Source organism: Pelobates fuscus, chromosome 10, assembly GCF_036172605.1.
Source record: "Pelobates fuscus isolate aPelFus1 chromosome 10, aPelFus1.pri, whole genome shotgun sequence".
Lineage (NCBI taxonomy): Eukaryota > Metazoa > Chordata > Amphibia > Anura > Pelobatidae > Pelobates > Pelobates fuscus.
Window position 1 is genome coordinate 27,916,807 of NC_086326.1, and position 25,649 is coordinate 27,942,455.

The window sequence follows — 25,649 nt, forward strand, 5'->3', positions numbered from 1 at the left end:
TACTTTCATAAGAGCAGGTATTAGGCTGCTAGAGTAGGACCTGCCAAGAATGGGGTACATTGGCGTTGTGGCAGGCTTATGCAATGCATGATCATGTACTGTAACTAAACACCCATTATTTTGCAAAACTATTACATTATGTGAGCTTTGATATTGCCATTTAGTGAATGAGTGAGTGCGCTGGATCTTGTATATTGGTTTACAGCAAATGGTACCTCAATTTACTGGTCTTCTGCTATTCTTTGACATGGTGAGCTACACCACATAGTGAGCTACTAGTCCAAACACATAGCCCTGGGCTAGCAAATATCCAATACAATTTATGCCTCATCCTTGCAGCAGAGTGCCAAAAGGCATCTAAACACTTCCCACTACTTTTAATTAGTAGAATGGTGCTGGAAGGCTGTATCCAAAAACCCCTGTAAGCTAGTGTCCCAAGAAGGAAATTGCTAGCTGTCTCCCTAGCCAGTCCTATCCTGCTAACAACAGAAGTCTCTCTCTCTGTATCATGAAATCCCTCAGACTTATAGAACATTTCTGAGCTGCCCCACATCTACGAATATCACTACCATGTTCCTTCCAACTCTCTTTCATTCTCACGCACCCGCTCCCTTTTATTCTGTAAAATAATATCGTATCTATAACTTTTAATTCACATATCCAGGTGCCTTATTGCAATTTAGACTGTAACCTTATGGACAAGGCTAATATGTTTCTGTTTGTTAGACAAAATTACTTTTGCCTTTACCCAGATGTAAAAGAGGGCTCTGATTGAAATGTGGATGGTTTCTTAACCAGATTACCCAGTACAGGTGAACGAGGAGTGAACAAGTGAACCACGAATGGCTGTCTTCATGCTACTTTTTTATTTTTATTGTTGCTAATGGTTTTATAAAGGAATACATATAAATAATACAAAATAATATGTTTTTTTTGAAACCCACCATGAAAATACTGTTGTACCCCACCAAAAAAAATGTGCATGGATCCTTTTTTTTTTTTTTTGCCCATGAAATCATAAAATGTATTTGTAGAATTCATTAAAGATTAATACATTAAAAACTGGAGATTTATCTGTGTAGACCACTCTCAAACAAAGTCGTGTCAATTTTATCCTGACGAAGAACACGTGCAGAAAAATCGAGCCAATATTGAAAAATATTATATGTATTTATTGTTTGGTGATTAAATATTCAGTATGCTTTTAAATTGTCAGCGAGCATCACAGACACAGTCCAAAAATAGAAAACAATGCAAATTTTTCCTTCTGCAAATATCCTAACTCCAATGCTACCCAAGCTTCTCTGCCACTGGAACTAGTGGCGCGTACTATGCTTCTGCTATTGTAACCTGCCTATACGAAACACTGCAATTTAACAGGCAATTCAAGAAAATAGCATAATTACACGTATGAAAGTAATGTAAGAAAAAGGCTCCCTACCTGTGATGCACAATGTAGGTGATAATGGAAGCAAGCAGGCACAACAACATTACGGCAGTGCATGCATAAACCACAGGGTGTAAGAAGTCCCCTGGGTACTGCGGCAAAGACAGCACAGTCTTCAAATCCTGGCAAGAGAGGAAACAAAAAGAAGAGTATTACTTTGACAAGAATACTACCAAAAAAGATTGAATAATGTCAAGTTAAAAAAAAACAACAACATTTATGCAGGTATAGTCAAAAGGCAAACTGCTCTGGCTGTTGTTGAACCCCCAACTTTCATACTGCTCTGGTGTTTAAGACTGCAGAACATCATGGGAGGTTTAATTTTGCAATAAACTGTGGATATACTCTTTGACCACCCTGCCTTACAGGTTTTTACGTGATGAAAGAGCCATTTATATTGACCTTTATAAAATGGGGTTCTTTTTTTTTAATTGACAGTTACATTTTACTCACCATGCTGAAAAATAATAATGAACACTAATTATAATAATAATAATAATAAAACAAATTATAAATATTTAAAGGCATTGTGACGAGCAGCCTAGTTTAAACTATGTTAGCTCGGTATGCTATGCGTATAGTCAAGTCTACTCTAATTGAGCAGCAATGTTAATTGTCCATGGCTACATCAAGTTTACTGAAGTGCAACGTAATTGGGCAAACGTGCTGAATCTTTTTTCTTAATCAATCCCTCTGAGAAGAACGCTGTGCCAACTTCACTTTATATAATGGGATGCTCTGGAGATACTGATCAAGTAGTTTATGAGTCTGTCATTCCACAACTTTTCGACACAACATGAATAGGCAAATATATCTTTAATCAGAAAGTACTTAACCTGCAGAGAGGGGTGTAGTGACTAAACCTTGACTCATATCAAGTGTAAGTAAAGTATCCAAATTCTAAATGTTTAAAATTCAGGTATTGGTGTAGTCATCTGTTAAGCAGAATGAAACACGATGGCTACAGTTTTATAAAATGACTACTGATCTAAAATGTCCCTTAATAAAATATATTCGAAAGATCAAACGTTTATTACAAAGGTGAAACTATTATTTTCTTCTGCAGAAAAAATAATAATTACAGTGAAAATATCAGAATTTATAGAATAAAAATGTGAATTTCTGTATGCTTTGTTTGTACAATAAAACATTTATGCCTGTGTGCTCTCTCCCTACACATCAAACCTAGAATGCGTAGACACATACATTAAATTATAAGATTGTGTTATACACCGATCAGCCACAACATTAAAACCATCTGCCTAATATCGTGTAGGTTGTGAACTTGTGTTGCCCAAACAGCTCTGATGCATCGAGGCATGGAATCTACAAAACCTCTGAATGTGTCGTGTGGTGTCTGGAACCAAGACATTAGCAGCAGATTCTGTAAGTCCTGCAAATTGAGAGGTGGAGCCTCAGTGAATCAGATTTATTGTTCCAGCACTTCCAACAGAGGCTCAATCGGACTGAGATCTGGGGAATTTGGAGGCCAGGACAATACCTCAAACTCTTTGTCATGTTCCTCAAAATATTCCTGAATGTTTTTTTGGAGTATGACAGGGTGCATTATCCTGCTAAAAGAGGCAACTGTCATCAGGAAACACGATTGAGATGAAAGGGTGTACGTGGTCTGCAACAATTTTTAGGTAGGTGGCAACATGCACATATATGTCAGTACCCAGGGTTTCTCAGCAGAACATTATCCAGAGCATAACATTTCCTCTGCCATCCTGCCTTATTCCCATTATACATCCTGCTGCCATCACGTCCCCAGATAAACAACGCACACATACATGACCATCCACCTGATCTAAAAGGAAACATGATTTATCAGACCAGACAACCTTCTTTCATTGCTCCATGGTCCAGCTCTGACACTCACGTCCTCATTGAAGACACCTTCGGTGGTAGACGTTGGTCATCATTGGCACTCTGACCGGTCTATGCCTATGCAGCCCCATAAACAAAAAACTGTGATGCACTGTGTATTCTGTCACATCTCTATAATGGGTACTTTTCTCAGCAATTTGAGCTGCAGTATGTGTGATCAGACCAGATAGTCGAGCCTTTCCAAGTGCATCAAAGAGCCTTGGGCACGTATGACCTTGGCACTGCTTTACCGGTTGTCCTTCCTTGCACTACTTTTGGTAGGTACTAACTACTGCATGCTGGGAGCTCCCCACAAGACCTGCCATTTTAAAGATGTTCTCTAACCCAGTTATAGAGCCTCCACTATTTGGTCCTTGTCAAAGGCAATCAGATCTGATTGCTAGCCCATTTTTCTGCTTCAACAAAATTCAAGAACTGACTGTTCCCTTGCAGCTTGATATATTCCACTGGTTTACAGGTGGCGTTGTAACAATATGATCAATGTCATTCAATTCACCTGTCAGTGGTTAGTTTTTTGTTTTTTAATTCTCTTTTATTCAAGTGATTCAAGCAAGTTATAGATCCATAATGCTCCAAGCGGTTACCTGTCAGTGGTATTAATGTTGTAACTGATCAGTGTATGTATTAAGAAAAGGTACAGATCTACCCACATCATACACACTTAATATTAGCTTAAACAAATGTTATCTCTAACGTCTCTAGGGACTCTTACAGACGAGGAGATTAATGAAACCAACAGAATATCCATGCTGAGTGTTTCACATTTAAAACGTTGTCTCACAATTCCATTAACAGTTTTTTGTTTTGTTTTTAAATCTCCACCACTGTGTTAAAGGCTGAACTTGATGGCCTTGAGTCTGTTTCAACCTGCATTACTATTTAATTATGACAATATGCCATTTTACTATCTATAGTATGATATTGTGCAAAATGTCCAAGACCTATGTACTTTAAGGTGAGTTTTCTTCATTTACAATGCTTTTTTTTTTTTTTTACATTTTCCACAAATCTGCTTTTTGAACATTTGTATAAGGGAGCAAAAATACGCAAATGTTAAATGGAACCCACATAGATTCTGTAACGAAAACACATTCACATATATATATATTTTTCATTTATTTATATCAACCCTTATATTCAGGATTACAGTGCTCCCTTCCAACAGGTGGAGATACATTATTTTGCTCTGAACACCTAACAATGGAATTTAGAGGAAACAAAAGGTAGCTTTATATACATTTATTTTTTTGCTTTAATATATTACACCACTCTAATCTATTTAAAATAGATACTGATCACACTCATTGAAAAGAAGGGTGACTGTTGGTCATGTATATAAATGGTTGCCATCACTTCCTCCCATTTAATTGCACAGCATGTATTTGTACATTTTATTTTAGGTAATGAATACGATGTGCCGGTTGAGGCAAAATGTAATTTAATGAGCACACAGGGATAGGGATTCAATTATAAATAAAGAGTGCACACTGTGATATTCAAGCTCATTATTCTGTGTAATGGAAGACCAGGCACTAGCTCGCTAGACTCCTAGCTTACTCCTGATTTTAAAATGTATCAGTCTTTTGGGGGGCGGGGCCTGACCATGGAGCTGTCTAGACTCATTCAACATGAGCTCCCGACTATTCAGCTAATCTTGGGGAAATTATCCCGACTACTGAGCTGCAATACCTACCAAAATACACTACCCATATCGGGAGTGCTCAGGGAGCCTGATTGAGACCTCACTCGAAACGTTTAGCCTCCAGGAACCCGAAAGCCTCACTGCGGCCTACAGGAACCAGAGCTCAGTTTTTTATGGTGAGGTATTGTAATGCTAAGCTTAACCCCAGTGGCTTAAATCTAGGTTTAGTTCAACTGCATGTCATAGGGTAATCTTAGTACTTATCCCTTTACCTGAAAACAACCTATGTCATGCTTTCACGTCACTATATTTTACTCTACTCGATCTGTCACAGAATCCTGTGCACATGTCTTTCTCCTTCATTTTATACATCCAGACACTGAGCAATCCTAGTAGACATGCATTCAATCAATGTATCTAAATGAGGATATGATGAGTCGCAGAGCATGGTTCTAGCCCCAATTGCTTTCATATATTTTCAGTAATGATGATCTTAGCCATGTGTGGACTGGTGTGCAAAGGGACAGGGGTAAGTAAATGTATTTATTTGATTATTTAAAGGAAGCCTAAATAGTTGGGAAAAACACTATAACGTTAGGAATACGTGTTTGTGTTCTTACGTTAGAGTGTTAATTTAAGTCCAATGAAGATTATAAGAACCGTTTGCTCATACACAAAATGTCAAATGAATTTGTCTACAACTCGGAACATAAACCTCGTTGAATCCATTTGTCTCCTTAAAGAAAACCAATTCTATTTTGTGTTAGGTAGCACCTGGGATGAATCTTCAGTTTCTGCTCTATAAGAAGGGTTAAGTAGGGTTGCTACTTTTCAGTGCTAACTTTAAAAATGTATTATATATGTATGATATCATAGAACAGGACATCGGCAGATGTTCATAACATCATAAGTAGTGACATAATAGAAAAATAAAAACATTAGGACTGGAGAAATTCCCCAATAACTGAAAAAAAAAACTACTTACACTGTTTGATCTCTGTCTGTCTGTGAAGATCTGTGAACAGAATTGTGTTTGTGTAGCGATTTGTGTGTGTATTCTGTTTCTGAGGGTGAATGTGTAGTAGTGTATGTTTATTATTATTATTTATATACCAGTATGTGGCAGTGTGTATACTGTGTCTGAGTGTATGTAATACTGTGTCATTGTGAGTATCCTGTGCGTTACTGTGTGTGTCATTTTTGGTATACTGTGCCTGAGTGGTGTGTGTCATTGTATATGTATTAAGGCCGTTTGGCCTGTATTTGTGGGAGGGGCTTAAGTTAACTTCACCCCCTATATAAGCTACACCTCTTACCTGACTCCTTACCGATGAAGGTCAGCGTCTGAATGCACTTCCGGTTCATCCAGTCGCCATTTTGGAATACTTCTATCTTCTCACGAGGTCTTCCACGCCGAAACTGTGTCCTGGAACCAGCAGCAGGTTTCCGTCCGACCAGCTTCAAAATCTTCTGTTCATCGCCGCGGATTACATCCTAGGCACGAGCATACCGTAAGTTGACCTACCCGTTCCGCCAGGCTACAGCCCCACGGCGTCGGTAATGGGCCAGGTCCACACTTTACGGCAGGCAATATTTTAAACCCCATTCCCGGTCCGGGCATGCAAACTGTTAATAAATGCGTCCTTCACACCCCGTTTTTCGGGCTCCCGGTGAAACACTGGCCTAAAAGTAACTATTGCCTATCTGTTCCTTACAGCCGACACCACGGCATCTAGGGGTCCCACGGGTATGCACATAAAACTACCCTCATTCTTGCAAACTCAGGTTGCCCGACGGACAGTACCAAACACCAGATAAAAATACATGTACATAAAAATAATATATTTGTGGAAACCCCATTTCTGTACAAATCTAAAACATGTCTACTTTATTTTACACTCGGAATCTGTTTTACAGCAGACGGGGGCCGCCATTAGTATCCTCACCGGTAGATTTTGCCACTAACCAATTTGAATTCCAGCTATGTAATACTTAACAAAGCACATAAATGTTGACATTTCTCACATACCTGTTTTAACTAGTATATCATGCCTGCAATTAGTCACATCGGCTGAAATTACTTCCACGCCGGAACTACATTTCCCATAAAGCTTCCACACAAACCGCCCAATAACATGCCCCCTGTCATTTACTTAAAAAATCATAAATCAATAAAGCCATACTTTAATGTTTTACTTTCCCACATACCTTTTAGCAGATTCATCAGTGGCCAGCATACACTCACAAACGGCCGGAACTACTTCCACGCCGGAACTACATCCCCCATAATTCTTACACTCAAACCGCCCAATCGCAGTCCCTCTTTTATGAATACATTAAATCACCATAAGAATTATGTCACACATACATGCTGCACATAACCACAGCGCCACCTACAGGTTATTTTACAGTACAGCATTTATTCACATAAAGATGATACAATTACTCACAGATATTCATATACACATCCTGACACCAAAGTGATTTTACATACGTCAGGAACAATCTCTCAAAATACCACATACGGGCCTATGGCACGATTGTTCATCATACCATTTAATAAATTTTGATGATTGGGTTTACATTAAATATAAATGGTTTATGCATTGTATTTATTTTCATACGGTCTCCATCTATTTAGTTGCAGGTATCTACTGCCACCTAAACGGATTGTCTAGAAATCTTTAATTAGACCACCAGGTACGTACACCTGCTCACAGAATATCCAAATATTACCCCCAATAAATAGATAAAGTACTGGCAGATAGGGTCATAGGGGCCAATAACGTTATATCTCCCTCTTGGCATTATGCTTCGGTTTAGCGGTCCCGCGAGGCCAACACCCCGCCTCATACTCGGAGGCATACACCCCTCGAGCCACACGTGAGCTAGTCGCCTCGCATGTTTCATAGAGAGGGCCTCACCAGTCACGCCCTTACCCCTTTTTCTGAATAAAATTCACCGAGAGGCCATCAATCGGCCACCACGATTAGTGGCCATACATAAAAAACGCCATCGCGCCAACGCATAGATAGAGCCTCTCTAGCCACTTGGCACTAGCAGGGCCTCACCAGCCACCAACTTAGGAATAATCCTTTCGCCTTACGGCATAGCTAGCAAACAGTGTACATTCACCTGTGTGTAGATAGCAAACACACTTAGTGGGTATTGGGTGAAACAAACACACAAATTACCCTTAATTAACTGTGTTGTAGACAAAGGATTCCTCTTATATCCTCAAGGCAATAACAACAAAATACCAAAGAAATGGCAATCTACAATACAGAAATAATAGAGAAGGACATAGCGCAATACTGTTGCAAAATAATATAATTGTGGTTTAAATGATTGCACTCACAAAAACAGTTTGATTGAAGGCACATCAAATATACTGCTGTGACGAGTTCAGGACTTGTGGACCATCAGAATCATGCATAAGAGGGAAGAAATAAAAAATATAGTGCAGAGTATCCAAGTAAAAAAGACACACTTTATTCACAAATGCACTTACAGAATTGCAGTGTCAAATAGGCACATCAAGGTTCAGATGGAATGGTACATCCCAGTGGAGAAATCCAGAGGAGCAGAAAAACCAGGTGCATAAATAAAATCAACAATATAATAAAAAGTAAAAACTCTAGCACTAAAGAAAAAGCCCTACGCGTTTCGTTCATAAAATGAACTTCCTCAGGGGCATCAGATATGAAGTCCTCCAAATGCAGGCATGAAATCAAGTCCAGAAACCTCCCTTTTAAATCCGCCCGGTTTGGCGCGAAAAAGCCGACTCAGCCGCTCACTTCCGGGTTCGGACTGCTTCCGGTTACGTCATGCGTTCCGGAAATGCTGTCCAAGCCTCAGTTTCGTTCCGTTAATCAATTCGGAGTTGAGACAAAGGGAAAGTTCCGTTATACTTGGGCATTCAAACCCACAAGTCCATAGTAAAAGAGACAGATGTATTACATAGATTAGCAGCATATCATATTATACCAGGAACAATAGAAAATGAAATTACAAAGCTGATACTAATGTAAAGGAACATTGTAGAACCCATAACTGGTGTAAAAAACCTTTGGGGGGGAAATAAAATAAAGTATCTAAATAGAAATAAGTAATAAAATATATATATAAGTTATCATTAAGCCTAATCTGTTCAATTTATGGAATTAAACGGACCAAACCCAACAATATATAAAAAAACTTAGACAGATGAGTAATAAATAAAAATGAAATGTAAAAAATTTCAGCTATTACAGTGTACCGGCACTGAGTGAGTCAAAAGATAGAAACAACATCAAAAAGGGTCTTTTGACTCACTCAGTGCCGGTACACTGTAATAGCTGTCCCATCTTTAGCTTTAATACACTCAAGTGCATAGGCATAGAACAAGTAACTCTGAACGAAAGAGGTGGGGATCTAATGATGTTTTTGAGACAACGTGAGGGTTACTGGATCCATACATTAAAAACCATGAAACCAATGGGTTTAAATGTTGATTTTGATTTGATTTGCTTTCTGTAATTATTTACATTTCATTTTTATTTATTACTCATCTGTCTAAGTTTTTTATATATTGTTGGGTTTGGTCCGTTTAATTCCATAAATTGAACAGATTAGGCTTAATGATAACTTATATATATATTTTATTACTTATTTCTATTTAGATACTTTATTTTATTTCCCCCCCAAAGGTTTTTTACACCAGTTATGGGTTCTACAATGTTCCTTTACATTAGTATCAGCTTTGTAATTTCATTTTCTATTGTTCCTGGTATAATATGATATGCTGCTAATCTATGTAATACATCTGTCTCTTTTACTATGGACTTGTGGGTTTGAATGCCCAAGTATAACGGAACTTTCCCTTTGTCTCAACTCCGAATTGATTAACGGAACGAAACTGAGGCTTGGACAGCATTTCCGGAACGCATGACGTAACCGGAAGCAGTCCGAACCCGGAAGTGAGCGGCTGAGTCGGCTTTTTCGCGCCAAACCGGGCGGATTTAAAAGGGAGGTTTCTGGACTTGATTTCATGCCTGCATTTGGAGGACTTCATATCTGATGCCCCTGAGGAAGTTCATTTTATGAACGAAACGCGTAGGGCTTTTTCTTTAGTGCTAGAGTTTTTACTTTTTATTATATTGTTGATTTTATTTATGCACCTGGTTTTTCTGCTCCTCTGGATTTCTCCACTGGGATGTACCATTCCATCTGAACCTTGATGTGCCTATTTGACACTGCAATTCTGTAAGTGCATTTGTGAATAAAGTGTGTCTTTTTTACTTGGATACTCTGCACTATATTTTTTATTTCTTCCCTCTTATGCATGATTCTGATGGTCCACAAGTCCTGAACTCGTCACAGCAGTATATTTGATGTGCCTTCAATCAAACTGTTTTTGTGAGTGCAATCATTTAAACCACAATTATATTATTTTGCAACAGTATTGCGCTATGTCCTTCTCTATTATTTCTGTATTGTAGATTGCCATTTCTTTGGTATTTTGTTGGCATAGCTAGCAAGCCAGTACTAAAACACCCTGTTCAAATAATAATTTCAACTTTTATTTTAGTTAAACATGTCTCATGCCAGTGGTGAAGAGCTATCGCTCCCTAGTACCCCAGCTAGGGGCGAGACACCTTCTCACAGGGAAGATATGACCAGTCCAGCGTCAATCAGATCCTGGACAATACCACGCATTACCACCAAGTTAAGGAGACGGCAAATTCCCTACCCTGCTACGGCAAGGAAAGCGGAATTATTTAGACTCCTTAGCACGACAACCAACAACCTGGAAGCAGGGGAAGGCCCCAGCACCACCAGATCGGGAGACATCCAGGCTATGCTGACCTCACTCATGAGCTCCATGGGCAAGGTCAACGACAGACTGGCTAACCTCGAGGCGGTGACCACAGCCCTTACCAAGGCAGGCCTTCCTGACACCGCTCAAACGACACCGGTCATACCAGTGGCCACGGGAAACGGTAACTCTTCAGATACCCATGACGTTGATCCCGCACACACTATCCCAGCCCACATCAAGAAAGACATCCTGGAGGGCAAAGATGTCAACTTAGCATCCTTACTAATTGCCTCCCAGGATGTGGTAGAAAACAAAACCTACATGTAAGATGAGGTATCGGTGGTGGTCAGATCTAAAGACTCCAGGTTGAACCGTAAACTGACCATCCCTGAATTCGTATTAGCCTTTGGTATTTTCAGAGATGTTATGTGTGAAGTGTACCCTACTAGAAGAGAGGAATTCGACCGTTACATGCACAAGCTGGTGGACCTTGGTAACAAATATGGCGGGTCGCCCTTTTATGATTATCACAGGTCATTTTCCACCAAAGTGGCGGGCGCGCTTTCCCAGTATGGTACCCGTATCAATTGGAGCAGGCTAGACACAGAAATCTTCTGCAGACACTTTGCAGGGCTCAAGACACCGGCTTGTGTATCATGTTCTTCTACTACACACACCACAAATTTTTGTTCCAGCACTGCAGACAACCACAGCCAAGTGCCCAACACTGGCTACGCCGGTAGAACAGGAAGGAACGCCAGAGACAAGCTGGGCCGTCCTATCATTTTCTTCGGCAAATCACAAATTTGCAATAACTTTAATGGTGGCACATGTAGTTTCAGTGCATGTAGATTGTTGCACATTTGTTCTCAATGTTTCAGGGCACATGCCAAATCCATGTGCCCTAATAAAATGTACCCTAAACCATACCTAACGTCTGTTAACATTGATGTTCTAGCAGCACTACTAACCAACCACCCATCCAGACACCTGGTAGAGTTTCTTGTTACAGGATTCAACGAAGGGTTCCACACAGGCATCATACACATGCCCACTGGCCAACTAGAATGCCCCAATTTACAGTCGGCAAACCAGAACCCGACAGCAGTAGATACCCTAATAGCCCAAGAATTGGCAGAAGGGTTCGTGTTCGGTCCATTCATAACCCCACCATTTACATCGTGGCGTACAAACCCCATTGGGATTGTCACGGGTAAAACTTCCCTCAAGCAAAGACTCATTATTGATCTTTCAGCCCCTCATACCTCCCCTACCCCAAGTCTCAACTCCCTCATTCCCTCCGAGGAATTTTCCCTTCAATACGCCACCATTGATCACGCCATTACAGCCATCACACAAACTGGGGTTGGAGCTTGGTTAAGTAAAACAGACATTACGAATGCCTTCAAACTGCTACCAATCCACCCTACACTCTGGCACCTACATGGTATAAAATGGGCAGACAGATACTATTTCTTCTCCCGCTTAACCTTTGGGTCAAAAAGCAGCCCAAAGATTTTTGACACTTTCGCTGAAACACTTTGCTGGTTACTACTGAACATTTCAAGATGCCCCATGGTCATCCATTACCTCGACGATTTCCTGATGATAGAAGGGAACTCACTTCCGCCCAGCAGCCTCAAAGAAGCCCTTAATCTATTTAACCACTTGGGTGTCCCGGTATCCCTCAAGAAAACCGAAGGTCCTGACACCATCATAACATTTCTGGGTATACAACTGGACTCGGCATCCATGCAAGCAAGTTTACCACACGACAAAATTGACAACATTATCAATAGCATAAACCACTACATTTTTCTGGGTACATGCAACCGCAAGGAACTCCAGTCCCTTATAGGTTCATTAAACTTCGCCATGCGCATCATCCCTCAAGGAAGGGCCTTCATATCCAGACTACTTTGTCTTTTTCCCCACTTTCAACACGAGAACCACAGACTGTCCATGGACCTACAAGCCACAGCAGACCTACAAATGTGGAGGAGGTTCTTGACCAGCTGGAACGGTAAAAGTCTGTTCCTCCCCGCACTATCAGAGACATCACCAACCATATGGTCAGACGCAGCATCCAACAAGGGTTTTTCAGCCATCTTCGGTACCAAATGGCTTTGGGGCGCATGGCCAGAAGAAGTCCGTGACGTTGAAGGGTTTTTCACAACCTCAGCCCTTTTTGAGATCTACCCTATCGTGGCAGCTGCTGTGGCATGGGGACATCAATGGTCAGGCTTGTCTGTTCGCTGCCACTCCGATAACCAAGCCACATGTCACATAATAAACAAAGGCCGTTCATCATCCCTTACAATCATGAGGTTTCTTAGAAGACTCACGTGGTTGGCAGCATGTCACAACTTCTACTTGGTTTGCTTTCATGTGCCAGGTATTAGTAATGTAGCAGCTGACAGCCTGTCTCGTTTTAAATTTCAGGACTTTCGTCAAGCACACCCGTCAGCAGCTCAAGCAGCCACATTAGCACCCCCGTTCTCACAACTAATCATGGACTAGACATTATAATGGAACATAGCAGGGATCTAGCCACATTAGCACTATCACACAACACTCACGCTACATACAACAGAGCCTTCACACTATATAATAGATTTCTTGCAGATCACAACATATCACAACCATTCGTCATGACATCCGTCATAGCTTTCGCTTCCTTTTGCCACCTCAAATTACACTTATCATATAACACAATTAAACTATATCTTACCGGCATACAACACCACATGCTAACCATAAAACCTAACACACATAGCTTCATGTCATCATACCAGGTAAAAAATATACTCAGAGGTATCCAAAAATCCGTACCTCCACGACCACCACAACGCTTACCCATAGACAATAAACTTTTTCAGTCATTGTCCGACCTATTAGATTCCAGACCTTTTCACGCTACCGCAAACACAGTCATAAAAGCAGCCATGTATACAGCCTTCTACGGGTTCCTCAGGCCAAGGGAGTTCACCACCGTCACAACTAATCAAAAGGATAGGTGCCTGCTACACAAACACCTAATAAAACATGGCGACCACTACATACTCTCTTTACCCCAATCAAAGACAAGCCAACATGCGCACCCAGTAGAGATCACATATTACCCTACCCTAAACAAATGGTGTCCAGTAGCAGCCTTAGACTCCTATCTTCTTAACACCACAGCACTATTATCACAACCGTTATTCCAACTACAACACACAGTACTCACCACCACGGCATTCATGAGATATATACGATCCCTGCTAACAATGCTGGGTCTCAAACCTTCCCACTACTCTGGTCACTCGTTTCGCATAGGAGCAGCCTCCACCGCATCCAGCGCTAACGTACCAGTACACGTCATCAAGGCATTGGGACGTTGGAAATCATCCGCCTATACTACATATATACCCAAGCCAACACAAGAATTAAGAAATGCTTTTAAAGCCATATCTGGATAAATTGTATATATTGTTGACTGTAATAAATATTTTGTTATTCACTTTTTGCCCTCTTTATTTACAGGCCTACCGTATCGTCGGTATCGGCACACCACAACCAACTTGCTCTTTTATACTATTCCCGTTCCTACTGAAGTCTCACTTCTTATACAAGTACTTTGCCCCTTACACAAGTATTAAGGCCGTTTGGCCTGTATTTGTGGGAGGGGCTTAAGTTAACTTCACCCCCTATATAAGCTACACCTCTTACCTGACTCCTTACCGATCAAGGTCAGCGTCTGAATGCCCCTCCCACCCACTCCTCATTTCAACACCTTTCTCTTTCTTTTCTTTCCTTTTTCTTTACTCTCATACTACTTGGTGGGCCCTCTTTATTTACAGGCCTACCGTATCGTCGGTATCGGCACACCACAACCGACTTGCTCTTTTATACTATTCCCGTTCCTACTGAAGTCTCACTTCTTATACAAGTACTTTGCCCCTTACACAAATATATATATATATATATATATATATATATATTGCAATGTGTGTGTGGGGGTATTCTGACTCCATTTCTATCATCACCCCCTCCCCCCCAGTCACACCAAAGAAAAATACTAACTTTTTTTGCAATACCGGCACCAGCCCGACTGCCTCAAATACCGGCTGTGGCAGTAAAATACCGACCAAATGTTTGTGTTGAGTTATTGTCATTTGAAGCTTTTCTGTTTGTATTCTATTCATATAGACTAAACACGTTGTATTATTGCTTACATAATATAATGAAATATATTATACTATAATGTAATGTTTAGTGAAATGTTTAGTGAAATTATCCGTCTTTATTGACTAAATAGTGAACTCTGTGAAGGTACACATCCCTGAGTGTTCCTGCCAAGTTCAACTGCACGGTAGTAAATGCCAATTTCAGGAATTAGTAGGTTATTAGAATTTTCATATATGTCAATTGTTTTCTGGTTTTTATCATGAGTTAAACCTACAATCGCAGATCTTGGACTTGTTGTAGTATACTAGCATTGGTTGCAAATATAATAATAAATCTTTTAAATCTCTCCTAAAATAAACCATAAATCCCAAACAATAATGGTGAATAGGCCCAATGTATGGTAGTATTGGGGGCGACAGCCATGTGGGGGCCCCCACCAAGAGGTTTACTGAAGGGCTGCCCTGGCTGCTGATGTGCTGGGCGAATAGCTCCTCAGCCACCCCCAAGCGCAGCCAATTATCTGCTGGGCTCCTTTCCTCACCTCTCCTCACCTCCCAGGAAGAACACTCTGCTTGTTGCAGGCAGGGGGAGCCGGGACATGAATTGGTATCCATGCTGCCCCCTGCCTGTGAAGACCGGAAACACTCTGTGGGGGGCAGGAAGCAACCTATGCTCAGAGTGCATGGCTTTCCTGCTCCCCCAGCAGAAACAAGAACACTTCCTGCAGGCTGGACCCCTCTCCTCCAGTCACAGCACTTAAGACCATTTGAAGGTAATGAGAAGTTAGTAATTATTTTGTACATAATTGTAAATTAGTGTGTCTGTGTGTACTGAATTGCTGTGTGTGTAAATAAAGTGTGACTTTATGTAAAGTGGTGTGAGTTTGTGGTTGAGTGGCAGTGTGTGTGTGTGTGTAAGTGACACTGTGTATGTGAGTGAGAGTGTGCGTTAGTGAGTGTGTATGTGAGTAAGAGTGTGTTACTGAGAGTGTGTTAATGACACTGTGTATGTCAGTGAGAGTGTGTGTGTTAGTGAATGTGCAGGTTACACTTTGTATGTGAGTAAGAATGTGTGTTAAGTGTGTAAGTGAAATTGTGTAAGTGAATGAGAGTGTGTGTTACATTGTGTGTGTAATGACATGAAGGGGTGCTGCCCTGGAACAGCATTGTCACTTTAAATGTGGGAACCAATACAGCAAATAAATCAATGCCAAGACACAAATGAATAGGGTAAATTAAGATATATATTTACAGAGAACCAAAAGACAAAACAAAACAATATATATACACAATGCCACAAAATATATACAATAAATCAGAATAAGCACGAATCGTGCAGGCAACAAATACTGAATCAGTCCTTTGGTATAAGAGCAGGATTGTGCAGTTACCACGAGTAGCAGGTAGGGCACAGATCCAGAGTCACAAGACTGATATACTGACACCAGGAAGCAAGATCAGATGCAGAATAAATGAACAAGGCTGCAGGGTCAGGATCACTGGTAATAAAGCAGAGAACATGGAACCAGAACACAGGATCGGAGGGCACAGGAACGAAGGACCAGGAGGACACAGTAACTCAGGATCAGGAGGACACCGGAAAGATGACCAGGAGGACACAGGAACAAAGACCAGGAGAACACAGGAACGAAGACCAGGAGAACACAGGAACGAAGACCAGGAGGACACAGGAACGAAGACCAGGAGAACACAGGAACGAAGACCAGGAGAACACAGGAACGAAGACCAGGAGAACACAGGACCAAGGAACAGTATGCAGGATCAAGGAGCCAGAATCACAGGGGACCAGGAACCGGGGAAACAGGAGACAAGAGACAATGATCTGGCGAGGAGTGAGGGGAGAAACCAAACTATATAGGTGCTAAAGAAGGACCAGGTGAAGTGCTTAACGAAAATAAATAAGAAACCGTGCCAAACAGAAACAGTGGTGAGTGTGAGTACTGCACAAGGGCATATTAACTAAGGAGTGTCGTGACAGTGTGTCAGTGTTGTGACAGTGTGTCAGTGAGAGTGTGTGTGTGTGTGTGTTAGTGAGTGAGTGTGTAAGTGGCACTGTGTATGTCAGTGAGTGTGTGTTAGTGTGTTAGTGGCACTGTGTATGTCAGTGAGAGTGTGTGTTAGTGAGAATGTGTTAGTGACACTGTGTATGTCAGTGAGTGTGTGTTAGTGAGTGCGTACGTGGCACTGTGTTTATACGTCAGTGAGTAAGTGACAGTGTGTGCATGTCAGTGAGAGTGTGAGTACTAGTGTGTGTGTTGCCATGTAAATATATTCTTATATATTAAATTAAAGTTCAGATGAATGGAATCCCACCATTATTATAACTCAAATTCAACTAAATGCATTGATGTATGCACTCGGCAGTATAAGTGTATGGATATAAATATTAAGCAGTATGTGTGTATATGTATTGGGTAGTATGTGTGTATGGATATATGTATTAGGCAGTACATGTGTATTGGGCACTATGAATGCATGTATTAGACAGTGTGTGTATGTATGGGGAAGTGTGTGTGTATCTTACTACAATTCAGAATTTAGTGAATAAACCTCTGAGAGAATGTAGTTGCAAAATGGATTGTTACCTAGGGTGGCAATAATTCTTGCACCGGCCCTGAGTATTGGTTATGGGATGGTTGCTAGGTACATTACCATGAAGCTTTCCAAGGTGTGCAAGAGGAAATTGACTATTCAAAAAAAAATGTGTAAAAGTGTATTAAAATTATGAACTCTAGATCAAGTTTTCCATAATGAATCTCTTCATATAATATCTGTATAATGGTATGTATTGTATGCAACTTGGTGACCTTGGGGTTATTCATCAGAATGTCATTGTGTGGAGCTGACATGCCATGCAACATATCACAAATAGTGTCAAGTGTACCCACTTAGTTTATCAGATTATAAAAAAAACAAAAAAAACGAGTCAACCGGATCAATATTTAAAGCTACTGAGATGTCACTAGAGAGACAGAGCAGTTAGACAAAGCTTAATTAAAATAGCTCTGTAAGGCCAACAGGCTGATATTAACTGACAGTAACGCCAGTATGTTAAAAGAATATTTTAGACAAGGTTAATTAAATATTGCACCTGGCACTTCTTGTGATCTAAAATGTCCTTAACCAGGGCCTAGGGTATATTTTAAGTCTGGTTTGTTGAATAGAATTCCAACTAATTATGATTGATGATTTTCATCTTAACTTACATCCAGCATTTTACTGTAGACGGAGCATGTGTGTTCATCCCTTGTATGCTAGTAATAATTTTCACCCATAGAAACTCGGACCCACACCGTATAGGGAGTGTTAGGAAGCTTAAAGAGTTATTAAATAAAGTCTGACACTGCAACCAAAATAAAAGATGTAAAACATCTGTATTTGATATATATATAAACTTCACAGTTGCATTTAATTCATTTCGATTGGCAGTTCAGTTGTTATCTTCATTTCAGAGGAAGTACAAAATTCCAGGTCACTCACTCTTCAATGTAACCAACTAAACTCCAAAATATTAAATACATACAGAACCACAAATAAAAATGACATAAAAAAAATACTAGTGGGTATTCCAAAATGCACAATTATGACTTTCCTCTCTCAACACAGGTGCACTGGGTAATGGGTTAATACAATTTTCCACCCAATGAGAGAAGGAAGGACCCAAAACAATTGAGCATTGCCTAAATCTCCAGGACCTCTGCCTCATCACATGAACAGTAGGTTGGAATCCTACAGTTAATGCTCTTGGTACATTTTTAATACTCTCCCATTTCTGATAGGTGCTGTTCATGCTCTGACAAACTATACTGCAATGGGAACGAGTACTTGAGCTATCTGGCTCTAAGCACGCAGGTAGTCCTCAAAATACAGTGTCAGAAAGACTATCATTCTAGTACTATGTATTGCACAATTACAGCACAAAAATGTGGCCCAAAATATTACAGAAGGTCCACAATCACTTTGGCATAATGTTTCCTAAATATATATTTACTTTGTTACTACTTCTACTGCTACCAATAATAATTAAGACAATAATAATAAATAATAATAAAAAGCAAACAAAAAAAAGTTTGTAAAATGCAATAGATAAAGTTAATTCATCACCTTGAGCGAGTAGATCAGTGATTCCCAAAGCAGTCCTTATGGCCCATCAACAGTCCAGGATTTATGTATTCCCTGTTTTATTCTAGTGGAGGTACTGACAAAACCTGGACTGTTGGTGGGTCTTAATGACTAGTTTGGGGATTATTGGATTAGATGATTTACTCAGCTTCAAAGTTTAGGAGAAGTTCTTCTCTAGAGATCAGATGGACCCCTGAAGCTCTAGAATCTTATTAACTTCTTAAAACAGACACTTCATTTGTGGAAACACAGTAGGAATCTTTAATTTTAAATCTAACGACCTAAAAATATCAATGAAAAGATGGTACAAAACGTAATGAGGAAGATCACAGTTCAAATGAAAGCTACAGGAAACATAATATGGGAAAAGACAGGCTAAGATTAGTAAACATTAATTTATCAGAATGTTTCCATCATGGTACCCAAACTAGAGGTTGATCTCAGTGGTAGATTCTATTATGACATGAGAAATACACATTTATCTAGTATACGAATGTAGTAGTAAGTTATGTTTAATGGATGGAAAACTAACATTCAGTTACTAATGTCTATTAGAAAGGATTAACCTTAAATTGTATCAAGCACATTCCACTTTTCTCCAGAAATATTCTCTCTAAGAAGTGCAATGAAAGTACAGAAAATAGTCTGTCAGTTAATTGCATTAAACATTTAGGCATCAATTCTTCACCGCAGAGTTTGCAAACCAGAGATCACCTGGCAACATCAAATATTAATGCAGAATTTGCTGATTTAATCAATCTATAGAATAAATCATTCTTGCCAAGCCAATGTACATTATTTTCACAGAGAAACCTACTTTCAGTCAAATTTAACTTCCTTCCTGTCAAATTATTGCATCTTATTGAATTTCATGAGCAAGACACAGCCCACAAACATCTACACCAAATATGTGCACTGGGGTAAAATGTGCCTCCTTTGCATAACAAATTGTGCTTAAGTCTATGGGATCAAATGCTTGTGCTTCCAGTTCTATCAGAGTATATGATGCATGCATGCTTCAGAGCCAGTCAAATATTATCTTAAAGGGACAATATAGTCACCAAAACAACTTTAGCTTAATTAAGTAGTATTGGTGTATAGAAGCTCATGCATCTGAAGCTTCACTGCCCAATTTTCTGTTATTAAGGAATAAAATCACTTTTGTTTCTGTTTATACAGCCCTAGCCACACCTCCCCTGGCTGTGACTGACACTGACTGCATGGAAACAAAATGGTTTCATTTTCAATCAGATGTAACTGATTTTAAATGTTTGTATTTCCTGCTCTGTAAATTGAACTTTAATCCCACACAGAATGCTCCTGCAGGATCTAGCAAGCTATTAACAGAGCAGGAGATAAGACATTTGAAATTAAACAGAATTTGCAATGAAGGAAGCATAAACATTAGATGTCTCTTTACAGGAAGTGTTTAGGCATGCTCTTTAATTCACATGTAGGGAGGTGTGACTCGGGCTGCATAAACAAAGTGATTTAAGTCCAAAAGTGCAGAGAAGTAAGCAGTGAGGCTGCAAGGGCATAATCTATACAACAAGACTGTGTTGTTAAGCTAACGTTTTGTGGACTATGGCATCCCTTTTCATTTTTAGCAGCATTGTTATCGATTTGTGTGCACTCAGAAATTAACTCTGCCATGCAGATTTTTTGTAGATGACTGTGTCCCTTTTAAAGGTGCACTGTCATCTTGCCTCCCTCCACCCCCCAAAAAAACAGAATTTCATAAAGAATAATTTAACCCAGTCGAATTATATCGTAAGAGAATGTAGAGACATGCTTGACAAAAAGTGTCAAGTCTTGTCAAGCCCTTAGCTGGCATTGTCTTGAAAAGAGTCTGGGAGAGGTCTGAAATGTTGCCTGAATTGTCTGAATTTTGTATCAATAAATTATCACTTCATATAGCAAGAAAATCCAGTGAGTGCACTCTTTTCTGGTTGAAAAAAGAAATATCAACAGAAAAACTGAATGGAATTTTAAATATCAAGGCAGCTTTACATTGTCCAACAGGGAAACAAATGCACAAAGTATAGCTTCTTTTGTATTTATAAAAGGTTAGCTTGAGTTGGCAAGACACACCAGAGACACATCAAGAAGAGCTCAAACTCATATTATGGGAAACTTCCGTCAAAACATATCTTTATTAATATAGACAATCCATCTATTCTAAATCCAAAGCATCTGAAGTCAGGACATGATACGGCAAACCGAGATATTTAATAAGTGCCTCCAACCAAGCAGGGGGCTTTGTTTTAATTTAACGCTATGGACTTAGGTCATAAAAAGCACTGACTTGGGTCATAAAACATGTGGTTTAATAAACAACTTAAATGGGTCCTACTTTGCATTTCTGAATTGATAAAGTAAGAATATAAATTTTTAGTCATTAGTATGTGCCATAGTAGTTATGCTCTCTAGTTCAGGGGCACTAGGCCCCCAGATAGCACTACACCATCCCAGATACTTTGCCAGCCTTAAAGGGACACTGTAGGCACTGTAACCATTTCATCGTTTTGAATTCATTATAGTGACTGGAGTCCCCTGGCACTGTCCCTCCATTCAATTTTAAACCATGTTCAAACAGTTTAACATTAATGAAGTGTCCCTGACCGCCCACAAACCTAACCCTTCTGGAGGTATGGCTAAGGTAGAGTTCACACTCTTCCTTGTAATCATACCCACTCATACCATCAGTTGAAGCTCTGATAGGCTAAAAGCTGTCAGCTGGTACTCTCAGCCAATCACAACTGCCCATTGATGCTCAGACTAATACTTCCTCATTTGCCACAGCAGCACAGAGAGGATGAAGCCGCTGGAGACTCTCACTTAGCATTAAAAAATAAAAACATTTAAAAACTGTGCCTACATTGTGCCTTTAATGTTTGTAGGTCTACAACTGTTGGGGATCTCTTTGGTCGCCTTCTTTATAACTGGTTGTATGCAATTTTCCTTTTAGAATACTGATATTCATGTCTCATCATCCATTTTTAAATAATAATAATAATAATAATAGTAATAATGCCATTTTTTATTATAATACATATTTTTTCACATCAAAGTACATATTAATTTGAAAAGACTATGTTGAAATGTTTTTTTTCTTAGGATATTACCTGAAACAGAGATTATTATGCATGCTGTTATTATTATAATTTCTATATTAAGTTAATGGAAAAAAAACATTAGCACGTTTTGTTTAATTAAATTATGCTCGGAAGTCTGTTTTATTAGCTTTTATCATTGCATTCTACTTTTACTGATTGCAACAGAATTTTCTAAGCAACATTGTCCTTGCGGAAACGAGCAAAGGACGACTTGTAAGCGTGATACGGAGGTATGGCTAAATTATTCAAATCACATAATACTAATAGTGTCTCGGACCTTCTTGTGTGGCTATTATATATTATTTATGGCATCTCTTTTAAAAGCTGGGATAAAATTGCATTTTGTAATATGGTTTGGGCTTAGAGCTTCATGACATATTTTAGTTTTAAAGGTTAAGTTCTTCATAAAACTTAACAGAGTATAGACCTCAGAAAAACGAATTTTGCACACATCATATTTTTTTACCTCTTAATAATCTTCCCATTCCTCTTAACTCCTACACTAGCCCAATACACTACACTAAATATAAACCCAAGTACACTACTTTAAATACTAACAAATACACTACAATACATTAACACAAAACATTAACATCTACATTACATTAACCATTAACCCTTACACTACACTAACACTAAACAGGAATCTCTACATTACACTAATTATTACTTCTACAGTACACTACACTAACACTAAACACTAACCCCTGCAGAACACTAATCATTAAGCCCTACAGTACACTACAATAAATATTAACATATACGCTACAATACACTAACACAAAACATTAACACCTACATTACGCTAACCATTAACCCTTACACTATACTAACACTAAACAGTAATCTCTACATTACACGAATCATTAACCCCTACAGTAGACTACATTAAATATTACCCTAGACACTAAACTAACGATAAACACTAACCCCTACAGAACACTAATCATTAACCCCTACAGTACACTAACCATTAAACCCTACACTACACTAACTGCACAATAATCTCTACATTACATTTAACAATTAACCCTTTCAGTACACTACATTAAATATTAGCCCTTAACAAAACTCTAAAACTAAACTTTAACTCTGACATTACAATGTCCATTAACTCCTAAACTACACTAACACTACACATTAACCCCTACATTACACTATTAACTCAAAACCTGCGCTAACTCTACACATTAACCCCTACATTACACTAACCATTAACTCCTAAACTGGACTAACAATACACATTAACCCCTACATTACACTAACCAATAACTCCTAAACTGCACTAACACTACAAGTTAACCCCTACATTACACTAACTATTAACTCAAAACCTGCACTAACTCTATACATTAACCTCTACATTAGGGTAATCATTAACCTTACATTAATACTAACCCTAACCTAAAAATATAGTTTTCTATAGAAGGTACATAATTCAATACTGTGTAGTATGGAAAAACAATGCTGTTTTGGGGTTCTGGAGAAATTTTTAAACAACTCGACCTGCAGTCTTCTAGATTATTATGTCCCCAGAAACCCTAATATATATCATTGACTGCAAGTGGGAAATCCACTCCAGGTTTTTTCTCGCTCCAAACTTAACTCACATAAATATTAGGGGCAATACTTGTTAAAGGGACACTATAGTCAAAACAACTACAGCTTAATGTAGTTGTTCTGGTGAGTATAGTCACTCTCTGCAGGCTTTTTACTGTAAACACTGCCTTTTCAAAGAAAATACATTGTTTCATTACTGTCTAGTAATTACCTCAATTCTAACCTCAAAATTCCCACTCACAAGTCTCAATCATTGACTTACAATGTGTCAGGAAAACATATAACGATGGTATGTATAAACATAACTCAGGGCTCATGTCTTCCTTGTAGATTTTGCATCTACATTCAAAGTCTTGTTACACATATAAAGGTGACACGATGCCCAAAACTGTTTTTGCATTAAAGCCATTATTCCTAACTTTGTCGCATCTCTCATTTCTTTGGGATGGTTATGAATTCTGCGTTCAGTGGGGCAGAGCTTGAAATTGCTTCCTGACAATATGTGGATTCACTTTCTACTGGAATGAAATCAATAAATAAACCACTGTGGTTTCTTTGGCATCCTAACCATTGATTAACTACTTGATTTCACACGGATAGCTCCAAAATATTATATGTCTGCAGATTTGTGATGATATTCCTAATTTGTCCTTTGGGCTTTAAACATCGATTTGTAAGACCACATACCAGTAATGATACTCCTGCACATTTGTGCCTCTGAGCTATACTTTGTTTGCACTAGTGTAATTTGGAACACACTTTTGTTGACTCTCCTCTTCATCCATGTGTTCATTCCTAGAATGACACAGGTTGCAACATGAGCTTCATGCCCAATGATGCAGGGTTATGATGTCAAGGTCTGATTCCTTTTAAACTGTGATTGACGTCTTATTGTGGTTTCCTTGCCTGTTAGCATGTCATTATTGAGTAGTATTGTTTTTTTTTCCAGTATTTGACCTGGCTTTGTCCCTGACTTTGATTTTTTGGTGTCTCTGGATTCCCTGACCTGGCTTGTCGTTAACCCTTATTTGTTGCCCATCTCTTATAGAGAAGAATGCAACAAAGTCACTAGATTGTATAGTTCTTATATAGCACTCTGATCCAGAGCACATAACAATTTATGAAACTTTCTCAAACTTAACCTCTCTAAAACTGAACTCCTTGTCTTTCCTCCTCCTAATACTGATCCTCCTCTCTCACTCTCCCTTCAAGTCAGTGATATCCACATAAGTCCATCCCTACAAGCGCGCTGTCTTGGCGTCATACTTGACTCTGGTCTCACCTTTGAGTCTCACATCCAGTTTGTTGCCAAGTCCTGTAGGTTCCAACTCAAAAACATAGCCCGCATCCGCCCCTTTCTTACGCAAGATGCTACCAAGGAGCTTGTCCATGCTCTAGTAATTTCCCGCATGGATTACTGTAACCCTCTCCTGATTGGTCTCCCCAAAAGCCGTACTGCCCCGCTACAGTCTGTAATGAATGCTGCAGCTAGACTGATTTTCCTATCCAGTCGGTCCTCTCACACCTCGCCCCTCTGCCAGTCCTTACATTGGCTCCCTGTATCCTATAGGAGTCAATTCAAAGTGCTAACCCATACATTTAAAGCACTGAACAATTCCAGCCCCTCTTATATCTCTTCACTGATCCAGAGGTATGCCCCTCCTCGTACCCTCCGCTCTGCCCGCGACCACCTCCTGACCGCTGCTCGCACCCGTACGGCCAACTCACGCTTGCAGGACTTCTCACGGGCGGCTCCTCTCCTATGGAATAACTTGCCTACTGCCATCAGACTCTCCCCTAGTCTTCAATCATTTAAGAAGGGCCTTAAATCCCATCTCTTCAGGAAAGCGTATGGCCTCCCAGAGTAATCTCTCCCTTACAT

General features: G+C 39.5%; 1 protein-coding gene across 3 annotated transcripts in view; it reads right to left on the bottom strand.

Moving 5' to 3' along the window:
* The window catches only part of ADGRA1 (adhesion G protein-coupled receptor A1), a 583,487-nt gene that overhangs the window by 129,837 nt on the left and 428,001 nt on the right, over positions 1–25,649 (bottom strand). For all 3 annotated transcript variants that reach the window (XM_063435182.1, XM_063435184.1, XM_063435183.1), the window contains one exon: positions 1,442–1,569. In XM_063435182.1, coding sequence (XP_063291252.1) covers positions 1,442–1,569 — 128 coding nt within the window. The remainder of the gene's footprint in view (positions 1–1,441; positions 1,570–25,649) is intronic.